The sequence below is a fragment of the Macrobrachium nipponense genome, chromosome 20, assembly GCF_015104395.2.
Source record: "Macrobrachium nipponense isolate FS-2020 chromosome 20, ASM1510439v2, whole genome shotgun sequence".
In the NCBI taxonomy this organism is placed as follows: domain Eukaryota; kingdom Metazoa; phylum Arthropoda; class Malacostraca; order Decapoda; family Palaemonidae; genus Macrobrachium; species Macrobrachium nipponense.
This window is the reverse complement of record NC_061089.1, coordinates 74,499,200-74,512,272: the sequence shown is the minus strand read 5'-3', so window position 1 is coordinate 74,512,272 and position 13,073 is coordinate 74,499,200. Positions and strand designations below refer to the sequence as shown.

The 13,073-nt window shown below is 38.2% G+C and overlaps 1 protein-coding gene across 3 annotated transcripts in view; it reads right to left on the bottom strand.

The window, feature by feature from the left end:
- Positions 1–13,073, bottom strand: part of LOC135195160 (non-structural maintenance of chromosomes element 1 homolog) — a 103,347-nt gene that overhangs the window by 34,772 nt on the left and 55,502 nt on the right. For all 3 annotated transcript variants that reach the window (XM_064221491.1, XM_064221490.1, XM_064221492.1), the window contains exon 3: positions 7,816–7,969. In XM_064221491.1, coding sequence (XP_064077561.1) covers positions 7,816–7,969 — 154 coding nt within the window. The remainder of the gene's footprint in view (positions 1–7,815; positions 7,970–13,073) is intronic.

Sequence of the window (13,073 nt, the reverse complement as noted above, 5' to 3'; positions counted from 1 at the left end):
CGGCGTGAAATGCGACATACCTCAGCGGAGGCTTCATTCACGAGAATGTAGCACACGGAGCAGTTCTCATGGTGCCACACGGTGAAGTCCTCCACCCTCACTGCACACCCGGCGTGAGAACGGCATACCTCATGGCCGCAGGGGTCTTGGAGAACTGCGTTGCAGCCCTCCTCTTGACAACAGGTAACCTGTAAGTCAAATGATACATGAGTATCATCGACAACCTTCGGAATAGTTCCAAGGTTGTGAAGTATGAGACTACTGCCGGAGTAGCTCCGGCGGCAGTATGCATATACACACATAAATATATATAAATTTAATATATATATACATATATAAGGGATAAGTGTCACCCTGTCACAACCAACTACGGGGCCTGTATAACTTAACGTGATGTCACAAGCGGAACAAGGGGAGTATGACTTCAAAGAACTCCGGCAGGAGCCGGAGTAAAATCTTCACAGATTAATGAACTCCAGGTGTCCCCGACGCCAGGCAAGTAACATTCAAAGAAAGAAACAGGGTGAAGAGTGTTTGTAGTAATTGGGTGACAAATACATGGTGGAGCAGGAACTCCGCCGTAATATTATATGTATGCTATGACAATAAAAGATACATACAAATTTAAAACTCCCACGAGAAGGCTGGAGCCTTATGTCTGAGATGTCCCATTCTCAAGGTCAGGTCCGGCGTTAGACGGAGCCCGAGATTAATGCCATCCACATATATATATATCACCATATTAATAATAACACCACTCCGGTAATAAAAATATTTCCTCCATTTAATTAATAACCACACCACCATATTCCCTCTTATTTCACCCATAACCACATGTTAATAAAACCACCACTCCAGTAACAAAAAATATTCACCTCTGTTTCAGCAAATAAAAAATACTTACCTCTATTTCACCAATAACTCCATGTGGAATAAAACAAGTCTCCAAAAAATATTATATCTCCAAGCAGGATAATCAAAAATGTAACTCCATCTCCAAAAAAATGCACTCAAAGCACCCAGCTGACACTAAAAAATATCGCCACATATCTCCTCATAAAGGTGTCTCCATTTGCAACAAAGATGGCTGCAAAATAATTGAACTAAACATAGCTCTCAGCACCATAGGCCTAGACTGTGGAATATTTAAAATATATATATATCAAATGGCCAAAAATATTATACCTCCAAAATATTATATCTCAAATGATCTCCAATTCTCCAGGAAAATAACTCAATGTTATGGTCAAAAACTATAAACTCTCTGTTTAGCATAACTGCTGAGAAAAGCAAAAACTCGGCAAATAAAATTGTCCAGGAAATTCTAGAAAAAATCACCACCAGGAAATTCTAGAAAAAATCACCAATGTGCCACAACTCATTATAACAAAACTCCAAATTCAAAGTGTCTAAGCAAAGACTTCTCCACATGCACTACGGCACAGGTCACTAGAAACTTAACCCAGTTTCCTATCTATGGCAAAGTTGTCACAAATACAAAAAAGGTATTGTGCAAGAAACCCACAACTTCTGAAACACAAATATCCAACAAAAAAGGGATTTTGACGGAGGAAAAATCTATTTCTGGGCAATGACCTGTGTCGCCCAGTGAAATGTATCCTTGATCCTCATTTCTAAAGTATAAATATTGCTATATATACCAGAGAAAAAAAGAGAAACAATAGTGCCAGAATATTCTGGCTCGCTCACCTTTTAATAAAGGTGTCGGTATAGTAAAAGAGCGAGTGGAAACCACTACCAGAGGTCCCTTGCCAATTAGCTTCCTTCTCCGCCAAAATCCCCAGTCTACAGAGGAGCCGAACCAAAGCCCCGCTACTACTACAGTGAGCGTCTCTGGCGTCATTCCTGAAGATAGTACCCAAGCTTGGGCCAGACAGGGTGAGGAATGTGAAAAGAGGGTGGGATTTCACTGGGCGACACGGGTCATTGCCAAGAAATAGATTTTTCCTCCGTCAAAATCCCTTTTCTGGGCTCAGCCAGTGTCGCTCCGTGAAATAGTGCCAGAGAATTGGCCCCACCAAGCTTGGAAAGTTATACACAATATATTAAAATACTGAAAAACAGGTAAATTAAAACACAAGTAAGGTTAGTTGCTATAATATAGAACTTAAGATTACAATAAAGTGATAAAAATATACAGAAACAATACGTTTTAATAGACCTTAAAGTAACTTAATAATAAGAACACAAAACCATAGTAACAGATATGGGAAGGATATACAAAACAAATAAGGGAACTAAGCCCAAACACAAAGCAACAATATCCATATATATACAACTACATCCAAGGTAAAATATACAGAGACGACCGAGCTAAGTAAGGGTGCTAGTGAGGCAGCAGAAAGAGAAAAAGCTACAGAGATAAGATTTAAGAAAGTATATATCAAGCAGTGTCAGGGGAAACTGTTTCCTGCTGCCACTGCAGAGAATTTAAGGGCTTCTAAGGACTTCAAATAGTGGCGTTTAAATACTGTCGGAGATTTCCAGCCTGTGTATTTCTTAAGATTGTCAAAGTTCATATGTTGAAAGTAATTGATGGAGGTGGCAACTGCCCTAACATCATGAGCCCTTGGGAAAGACTCTGGGTTGGCCTGTTTTATGAAATACAATTTTGTTGCCTAATTCCTTTTAAGGAAATAGTACCACCTTTCTCCCTAATAAATAATGGGCCTGAGGATATCAGGGTGGTCCTACTCAAGTAGGCTTTTAGGGAGTTGACTGGACACAATGACTGGTCCTGTGGAAGTGGTATGATTTTCCAAGGGGGCCACCTTTCTTGTGGATCTTCGTTTTTGGCTAAAAATTGACGATCTGGAGAAAGGAGAAGTTCTCCTGAGGGAAGGAATTCAATGAGACCTGGATCCCTTGAAAGAGCCGACAGTTCTGAAATTCTAGCTCCTGAGGCCAAACTTATTAGGAATAATGTTTTCCTTAAAAAGAGCTATATATTTGTTAACGGTATATTAATCTCGTTATTTATTTGGTAAACGTGTGACTCGAGCGTCAGGCAAACCAACACACAATCTCTCTTTCTCTCTCTCCAAGCGACCAACGTCTCGCGACTTTTCTTTCTTTCTCTCTCTCTCTCTCTCTCTCTCTCTCTCCTCTCTCTCTCTCTCTCTCCATTCTAACAGGTAATCAAATGAGAGGCGAAGTTATATAAAAAATAACTATTTATTTAATAATGGAAAGATCATAATCCAAGTCTTACTGACTAACTTAACTCAGTTAACCCCCCCCCAACATTAAAATGTCTAAAACAGTAATTGTCACACCAATTGTCTATTCTCCCATCGGGACCCTCGGTCCCCCCTTGCCAGAATCGTCTGTTTCAAAGACACGAGAAACACACTCGTAAGTACACATAAGTTTAAGGACAAAGTTAAAGATTAGATATTCTTATAAATGTCAAACAGACAACAAGCCACCCCTTTGGCTAAAGTAATTTAACTCAGCCATGCAGCCGGAATATTTCACTCACTATATAAATAAACTTTCGCAGAGCTCCCCCGTCATCTTGCCTTTCTCCCACAGACATCTCTATCCAAGTCTCCCATAGACTTGGTTAGTGATACATTAAGAATAGAAGAGGCGCACACGCACATACGAATGCACACTTAGTTAACGCCTCATATTACTGGCTACAACCAGTTTCCCAAAGGCACTTTGAACAAAGACCCGTGAACTGACATAACTACAAGACGAACGTTGACCCGTCTTTCTATGCAGTTTTCATATCACGCCACCACAGAAATCATTTATCAGCTTTTCTCGGGTCATTGCTTCGGCTCTGTTCTCCACATTCCAAAAAGGTCACAACGAACATATTGGCAATATATCATTAATTATAACCCTAGGACTTATATAGCTCGGCCATGCACAATTGCTAGCACCCGCCTAGCAAAAGGTCAAACAAAATAGCTTATATAACATAAAAAACATTGGCCGGCTTAAAATAAAATATAAACAATAACTGCACGTCTCTGGCAGCACAAAGTAAAGTCTATCACACTTCATTTTCAATAACACTAGAATTTTCTCTCATTTTGGATTCTTGAATATCCCTCTTTGTCTGCAACTAGCTGCTCAAACTGTAGCAGGCTGTAGGAAGACGGAATGCCTCCCTAATTGTAGAAGACTTCTAACGGCTTCTGCAGATCCCCAAAAGCGCTGTAGAACTCTGTAGAACTCTCGTAATCACTCTCGTGGAAACTCTTTAATCACCCTTGATAAACGACAGCAACCTCTCTGCACGGCTGGTGGACGTCTTGCTAGCGTTGGGGAACGACTTTTATGGTGTGTTAGTATGTCGGTCGAGTCCTCGGTCAATCCAAGAAAATTGACCCCAGACATACTACTTCTATCAAACAATGATCTCAAAAAGTCAGAAATACTAACTGAACATCTCCATGTAATATGACTACTAAATCATAAGTCATTATCATAACTCGCAAAGGAAAAAAAACATCAAGTTCTCCAACTCAATTCTCCAAACTCACACATCAGCAAACACAACTCAGAAACTCACAGCAACTCCATGGACTTCTGCACTCACATTTCAAACTCGAATGTTCCCATAAGTAAAAAAAAAAAAATAAGAAAAAATCGTAATGAGCCCAAGGAAAAAAAAATCATGTAACACGCCCAGACCCAAAAAATAAAAAAATGTTCTCTCAAGCTCTGATATTACAGCAACTCACAAAATCAGTAAAAATCTCCAATGTTTAATAGCAAAAACCCCTTTACTGCTCATATGATTAATTACAATGAGACTTAATGTCAAACTCCCATTTATATAAACAACAACCCCGATAAATTACATCTCCCGTCCAAAAAGAAGTTATTTAAGCTCAATCCCCAATTACATCTCTCATAGGAAAAGGAAGAAAAATAAAAAAAAAGATAATCACAAGTAAACTTCCCCATCACAAAAAACATAGTATATGTATAATATGCATAACCCCCGCGTTTTTCCCCAAGAAATGCCCCATGTATAGTTACGGAATTTGCCATCGCAACTTTCATCGACCGGACATGGCCAGAAAGCAAACTCTAACACATGCGCTTTCGTGAAATGCTATTGTCAACATTTCCAGATATTGCAAAAACTCTGAGCAATCACCACTAAAGGAAAAGGATCAGCACAGCGCTTGTCAGCAGAAAAATCCACCTGCGGACACGTATGCTCAACTGCAGCATAAAAAATGTCTAGTCAGACACACAAGTTTGGAAACTCATGATTCTATAGAAAAAGGTCTAACTGACACAAAGTAAGCACATTTCACAAAATTAACTCCAGGATATGACTAATGTGTTCAAAAATTTGTCTTGAAGAAGTATTCTCTCACGTGATACTGCCCAATTATATGCCTCCAAAAATAATACACTTGTGAACATAAAAAATGCACACATCTCCATAGGACTACAATGCAGTAATGCCACTCACCTCCAAATAGTCACGAAACCAAAAAGAAAGAACCACAGAAATCTTCTCTTGGCTCGAAAAAACAAAACTCCCATGACCACAAAAAAAAGGTCACCTGCCAAGGATTAATCCCACCTCCATATATTAATATGAGACACCATATTAATAATAACACCATTCTGGTGATAAAAATATTTCCTCCATTTGGTTAATAACCAACCCCCATAGCCACATGTTAATAAAAAAAAACCACCACTCCAGGAATAAAGAATAGTCACCTCTATTTCGGTTCCATTCTCGGAGGGGTGTTGATTATAGAAAACTGCCATTAACCGAAACTCAGCGATTCATGACGCTTATGGCACGAGTTCCGGTTAATGGTGCCTCTGTTAGGTAAGTTACGGTGCCATAAACCCTATCATCAGCACCTCATAGCATCGATAACTGAAACTCGGCCTGTTATGGTGCTAGACAAGCCCCATAAAACCTGATCGCTGTAAACCGTCTGCCAATAACCAAGGACTAGCTGTACTAGTTACTGCCTAACCACCTTGTTCAAGAACTTTAATAGCCATGTTCCAGTTTTCGCCATAAACAATTCCTACTGTAAAGAACCAAGGTTTATATACTGTGTAGGAACAAATGACTATTTACAACCCCTCGTGAGGCCTCTTTTACAAGACAATTGTAAATTTTACCGTTATAAATGTTTTTTCTAATAATCTATTTTATTTTATTTTGTAAAATTATAACTACAGCTCACACAATATCATTAATGATAAGAACTAAAACCAATAACAAATTCTGAATAAATTTGTTGTAAAATATTTATGTACATTTACAGGGATCCAAGATGCAGTAACTTTTTTGGATTACAATACATGTTTTTCTAATATTTCTTTGCACTTTTCTTTACAAAATTACAATTGAAACTGACATACTATCATAAAAGATAAGAATTAAAACCAACAGCAACCCTGCCCCTGGATATATTTATGTGCAAATATATACTAGGCATCTCGTGGACAAGGGCCAAATGCACCAATTTCTTACTTTTGAGTTACAAGCATTTAAAGTCATGTATAAGTGGCAGATATAATTATTACAGAATAGCATGTTACAATACATCATTAGAATTCTCTCTCTCTCTCTCTCTCTCTCTCTCCTGTTCTTCTGAAAGGTTTGGGGGTGTTTTTTATCACTTTCTCTCTAATTTGCTCTCTTTTTCTTCTATTTTCTGCTCTTCTCTCTCTCGTTCTTCTGGAGGGTTTGGGGGGTGTTTTTGATCTCTTTCTCTCTAATTTGCTCTCTTTTTCTTCTATTTTTGCTCTTTTTTTCTCTCTCTCTCTCCCCTGTTCTTCTGAAGTGTTTGGGGGGTGTTTTTTATCTCTTTTCTCTCTAATTTGCTCTCGTCTTCTATTTTTTGCTCTCTCTCTCCTCTCTCTCTCCTGTTCTTCTGAAGAGTTTGGGTGGTGTTTTTGATCACTTTTTCTCTCTAATTTGCTCTCTTTTTCTTCTATTTTTTGCTCTTTTCCTCTCTCTCTCTCTCTCTCTCTCTCCCCGTTCTTTTGAAGGGTTTGGGGAGTCATTTTGATCTCTTTTTCTCTCTAATTTGTCTTTTTCTTCTATTTTGTGCTCTCTCTCTCTCTCTCCCCTGTTCTTGTGAAGGGTTTGGGGTGTTAATGAGTAATTCAATTGTAACAAAATAATGCAGTGTAAACAAAGCCAGACTTCATTCACATGCTTGGCGGGATGACTAGCAGGGGTGCTTACTAGCTCACGTCTGAGTGGCTGAGAGGCATTTGCCCCTCACGCTCTGAAATCCCAGACCTCCTCCGCTGCTGCGCCTGTGTAAAACAAAGGAAACTGAAACAAAAGTTCTGAGCCAGCACGGGTCAGAATCACAAAACGCTCTCCACCATGAGTTTTTCAGAGCTTCCACTTTGCAGAGAACACACACAAATCATTTTCGATGGGGTTGGCACATTCGCCCCTTGTATACGAGGGGCTTCATATATGATGACGTTAAGTGAGAGAGAGACATACTACATGTCCCCTTGGAGTTAAGTACAATACTGATTCATGAGACTCCTAGAATTGACGAGCCAAGCCAGTCTAAACATTGCCATTAGTGAATTTATAGGCTAATAATGTAATGGAACCTCCTTCCAGTGCAATTTCTCCAAATATTGATACTCACCATGAGATAATCCATCCACCACTCAAAACCTGTTATTGTTACTCATATGACAATATCTGTCTATTAAGGGTTAACAGGACTGCTACATTTACAGTACATCTGACATGCATAGGCAACCCTGACTATCAATTACACATAACTAAAGAGAAAATAAAGTAAAGTAACTAACCTGGTAGCTTCAGTATTCCATGTATTCACAAGAAGAAAACACTGAGAACTACTATGAAAATCTTCTTGGGAATATTTTTTGATAGCTAGCCCCATGGGTGTTATATGGTGATTTATTTTCATGACAAATGTTTTCAAGTCACTGTCTTGGTCAACTGAAAATATAAAACTTTGTTTACCTCTTCCTACAATAACACAGAATTAAGTTTCATGAGTACTATTCATAAAAGTAAAAAAATTCTCCAAGTAAGAAAAATAAAAAATATGTTTAACTTCTGCTCTCTATACCTGATAAGTTAATCATTTGGAAATTAATAGGACAGTCTTACATTAAAGCACATGAAAACAGAAATTCTATAAGTTATAGAATGGCTGGGTGTAGAAAAAATGCACTGTAGCAAATTTTCTGAAAAAATGCAGTTACAAATTTTGTGATTTTATATATGTACTGATTTTGGTTGAAGAATAAATATTTAATTTTAATTTATAATCACTCAAGAATTATTTGTTTCTCTCACTGCTTACCACATGAACAGCTCAATAACAGTGGAGAAGAAGCAAACCATTCTTGAGCCATTTCAAAGAGTTCTTCAGGTTGTTTGCCAATGAACTGAGGTGTATGGAACGACATCCTGTTTCTCCTACATGCAGGATGGCCCAACAAAAGTCTGTTGCCCAACACAACCCCTTTTATCACCAAAATGGTTCTGTTAACATTCTTCCTTTTATCACAAAAAAATGGTTCTATTAATATTCAATCACCCAGTGCAAACCGCACTCTTATAAAACCTAAGGTATTTAATCAATGGGCTTGCACATCACACACCATCTCTGTTGAGGGTTTCAGAAAGTATTGGGAGAACATTGACTGATATAGACCATAGTCTATTTAGTTAAATGAAGCTCCAGTATCAATAAAAATTGGAATCTTCACATCCCCCAGTGTTCCTTGTACTTTAGCCTTTGCTCTGGGGAGTCCCCCACAAGACCACAATGGCACATACAAGTCATCTGTACCTTTTTTGTTGCTCGGCTTTCCAAAAATTTCACTGACCTCTTGGTCCCTTTGAGTGACCTGCTTGGGAAGCTCTCGTATCAGATCTCCCATTGTTCTGAGGTGTGGGTCTTGCATCACTCCATTTCTGAGACGGACAAGACTGCCAAAAGTGATCTGCACTTCTGCTTGCTCCAAAGTATTTTACTCTGCATAGTTTCTTGGTGTGCCCTTGCTAATTACAATTGAAACAACTTAATTGTTGCCCTGGAACTGTAAATCCCTTCTTATATTCCACTTTTGCACACAATCGGGAGGAAGGGAAACTTAAATCCCTTTGTGTTAAGTTCCTTGGACCATTCCATTAAAAAATGTGCTATTCACGGTGGGGCATTTGGACATGTGTTTCTGAACCTGAGAATAGATCAGTTCCTCACCTGATGTGGGTTCAATCTTCTCATCAAAGCTATCTACAATGGTGTCCGCGACATTGTGTAAAGCTGAGAAAAATGCAAGAATCTGTGCAGGTTACCAAGGGAGATATTATTATCGCTTACTCATGTGGAATTTTCCAATTTCTGTATCAATTCTCCTGCTATATCAAAAAGCTTAGAGCTATGATCAATTCATGGTCTTCTGACCTTTCCTAATTTTGTAAAAACCCCTCAGGTCTCGGACCATATCCACGTGTTTCTTTGTTCCATAGGCTGTCCTCAGAAATGCTTTTAGTTCAGTCCATGACCGGCATTTTGTATACTGAAAACTGCGGCAACGATGTGCAAAGTCCTCTTTGTTGAAATCTTGTGGGGGTCTTTGCCTCCCTAAATGCTCTACATCCTTTTTAATTCGCTTGGCGCTCAAAAAGTTATTAACACCTTCAATTAGAATCTGAACTGGTCGAGAAAGAACGCCATCGACAATACCCTGAAAAGGGCAAACCATCACTGCAATATTAGTGATTTTATGCAACAAAGTCTGATTCTTATTGTCTACTTCTGCCATTTTGTCTCTCTTAGAGAAACCCTTAGTATTCAACCCTACCTCAATATCATTAGAATACCAACAATATTTCCCAAGTTTCCCTCTCTCTCACACACACACACACACACACAGACAAACAGACACAAATTGTACCAATCCTCACCACATAAAAAGTCCCAAGGTAAATATTCCCTGCACTCTACGGGAAATAAAAAAGAACCCTTTCTACTCTCACAGTCAAGGTTACATAAGCTGATCTCTTTTCTGGGTCACTGGTGCAGCAAAAGACGGGAGAGAGAAAAAGAATGAATGGTGGAAGTATCTGTTTCTCTCACTTCTCGTTACCAACCAAGAGTTTCTGCTGACTCCCGACCCAAGATTGCTAGCCTAAGCATAGCTGAAACCTTCATGCCTCTCTTTCTCGTTGCTTGCACCAACTCGCCTAACACACACACACACACACACACCACAAAATTGAAACACATCGGCACTGTATATTCCTCTCAATAAACTAATTCCTGAGAGTAAAAAAGATCAAACAACTTAATGTATATACTCATGTAACACGCGATCTCACATATCATGCAACCCCCACATTTTCACCTTTAAAAAATTATTTCATCACATATCTCACGTATCATGCAAGTTGAATTTACAAGACCAAATAACAATAGGCTAACCTCTTTTCCTATTCTTTACCTATTTCATTTTTTAGTTAGGCTAACCCCTTTTCTTCCATCTCTTTATCTATCTCATCTTCTAGTTAAGTTTAAAATAAAGTAAAAGAGAATGCCATGAGTATCGTTAGTTGATATACTTGTTTTGAAAATGTGTACAGCCAGAAACAGCTGATTTGCCATAAACAACCGAATACGATAACAACAACCTTTTTGCTTGCATCTCAACCATCGCACGATAGTAAAAAATTACTGTAGTTATGTTACAAATGATGTTAAGGAGAATAAGACAGATATATTTTTACATTACTATATCCTTTCTTCCTATGTAGAAAAGATCAGCAAAGGCATATACTGCTAAATTTAATCTGTTAGTTTTTGCTGAAGTTGAGGAAAGAATGTTGACCCACTAACGACTATTATCGTGCATCAGCAACGTGGATGAAACTCACAAACTTCGGTATAGTACCATCAAACTCGACCATAAACAAAATTGGAGAGAAACGCGTTTTAATCAAAACTATTGGGCATGAAAGAACACATCTTACTGTATTCATTCCAATACAAGATAAATATGTAAAGCTCGTAGTACTCTGATGAGATCTAGTGAAAATATCAAACGGAATCTGTTGATTTTTGTTTACGCAATAAACATGCCCTCAGTTCCATCTACTAACGAAAAAAATAACTAAATTCTTTCACAAATGATACGTCTTTAAGTGATATTTCAACTTGAAAACACTTCGTATAGCATAAAATAACCTCGTTTCATATAAATAGAGTATCTTGAGATTCATTTGCGCTAACTAGAAGCAAGAAAGTCACTCTTATTTGAGGTCAATACAGTAAAACAAACTTAACTCAGCAATCACCCTCAGCTGATTTCCAAACCAAAACATTGATTGCTATGTTTGTATTCTATAATACAAAAAAATAGTAATATGAAAATACATATAATGTTACTGGATGCAGTGAAGTAAAACATAACTTTTTAAAAGATCCATGGAAAAGATTTATATCCATTACGTTTGTATTTAATCATACGATACTAATATGTTATTATTACACACACGAGTTTTATATCTCATGTATGATGCGACCCCCTTAAAATTACTTTCAAAATTAGGTCTTCAAAAGTCGCATGATACGTGAATATATATATGGTAGTTAATAACCACATAAAAATAGTCAAATCACAACATCCCATATATCCACATTTCAGTTACAAAGCCTCACCTAATGAAAAGGAAAAAAGGATAAATGCACAATCTCTCGAGAGTGAGAGAGAAAGAAAACAGGAAAAAAAAAAATTTAACCCTCACCAAAATTCCTCTTTTCTCACAGCATATCTGCTTGTTAATGTCTCCATGACACATAGTCCCAATACACCAATAGCCCCACCATAATTATACACTAATAACCACAATTTTAAAATAGCCACACCGCACTTATTACACACACGTCATATCACAAAAACCTAGCACTTGCTGTAACATTACTGCTTTCAGCAGCTGCAACTCCCAGCCGAAGCAATTTGCTGACCCAAGTCCCATCATGTCCCCCCAGCATCAGAGTGCCAATTGACTAAATTCTAACTATAATCCCTTTTCCTAACATCTACATGATTTCCTAACTCCTATACATCCCCCAAGTCTCGCCAGAAATGTAATCCATAGGCCTGATTGCCGTTCCCGACTGCCACCAACTGTTAATAGGGTCTAATTGACTGTCTAATAAAAGGAGGGAAAGCACCCATCTGGTAATATAACCTACCTCAAGCATCCTCCATGAGCTGGCATCTCCGTAGCTCAATCAAGTTATCAAATCTAGGCTAAAACCAAACTCTGGAATACAAAAACAGAGCCTTTATTTCCCCCAAAAAACCTAACATGAGAAAAAAAAATTAACTGTTAGTCCCAAAAACATGAAATACAATCACTTCTAGTAAAAATCATCTCAAATAAAATACCACAAACCCTTCTCCATAAAAGCACATCACTTCAATGACTATTTTTATTTTCCCAAAAACTAAGAGGCAAAAAAGTCAGTCAGAGAATTCATTTTATGAGGCGACAATCGAACCCATCTGAGGAAAGAAACCACACTTATCAGAAATAAAATTAAAATGAATAAGCACACAGTAAAATAGAGAAGCATAGACATGGGAGAGAAAGAAAACGTTTTTTCATGGCACTTCGGCTTCTCTCGGGGCATCTGTGAAATGTTAAATTGTTTAACAAAGTCTTTTATCACTATTACCTTTCTGGATGGATCTTCTGTGCTTTCCTCTAGGCCCCCTTCCACGTATCACTCAAAAGGTTCTCGATCTAGAATACTAGCCACTCTGGCTGCAATCTCATTATATTACATTCTAAGGAGCCCTGGTGTTCGCACATACAAAACACATTAAATAGTTCTAGAAGGTTCCAGGAACACACCCTGTTTGGCACACGAATGGATACATGTTCGCATTTTTCTGTCATCATCACATAACTATCGACCAGCAGCTAGGTCAACTTGCACACTCGCGCTCTTTCTCACCTCTGAGGCATGACAATGTTTGCCTTCATCAGCGGTGTCATTCATCCACCCAAAGTATTCGCTAAT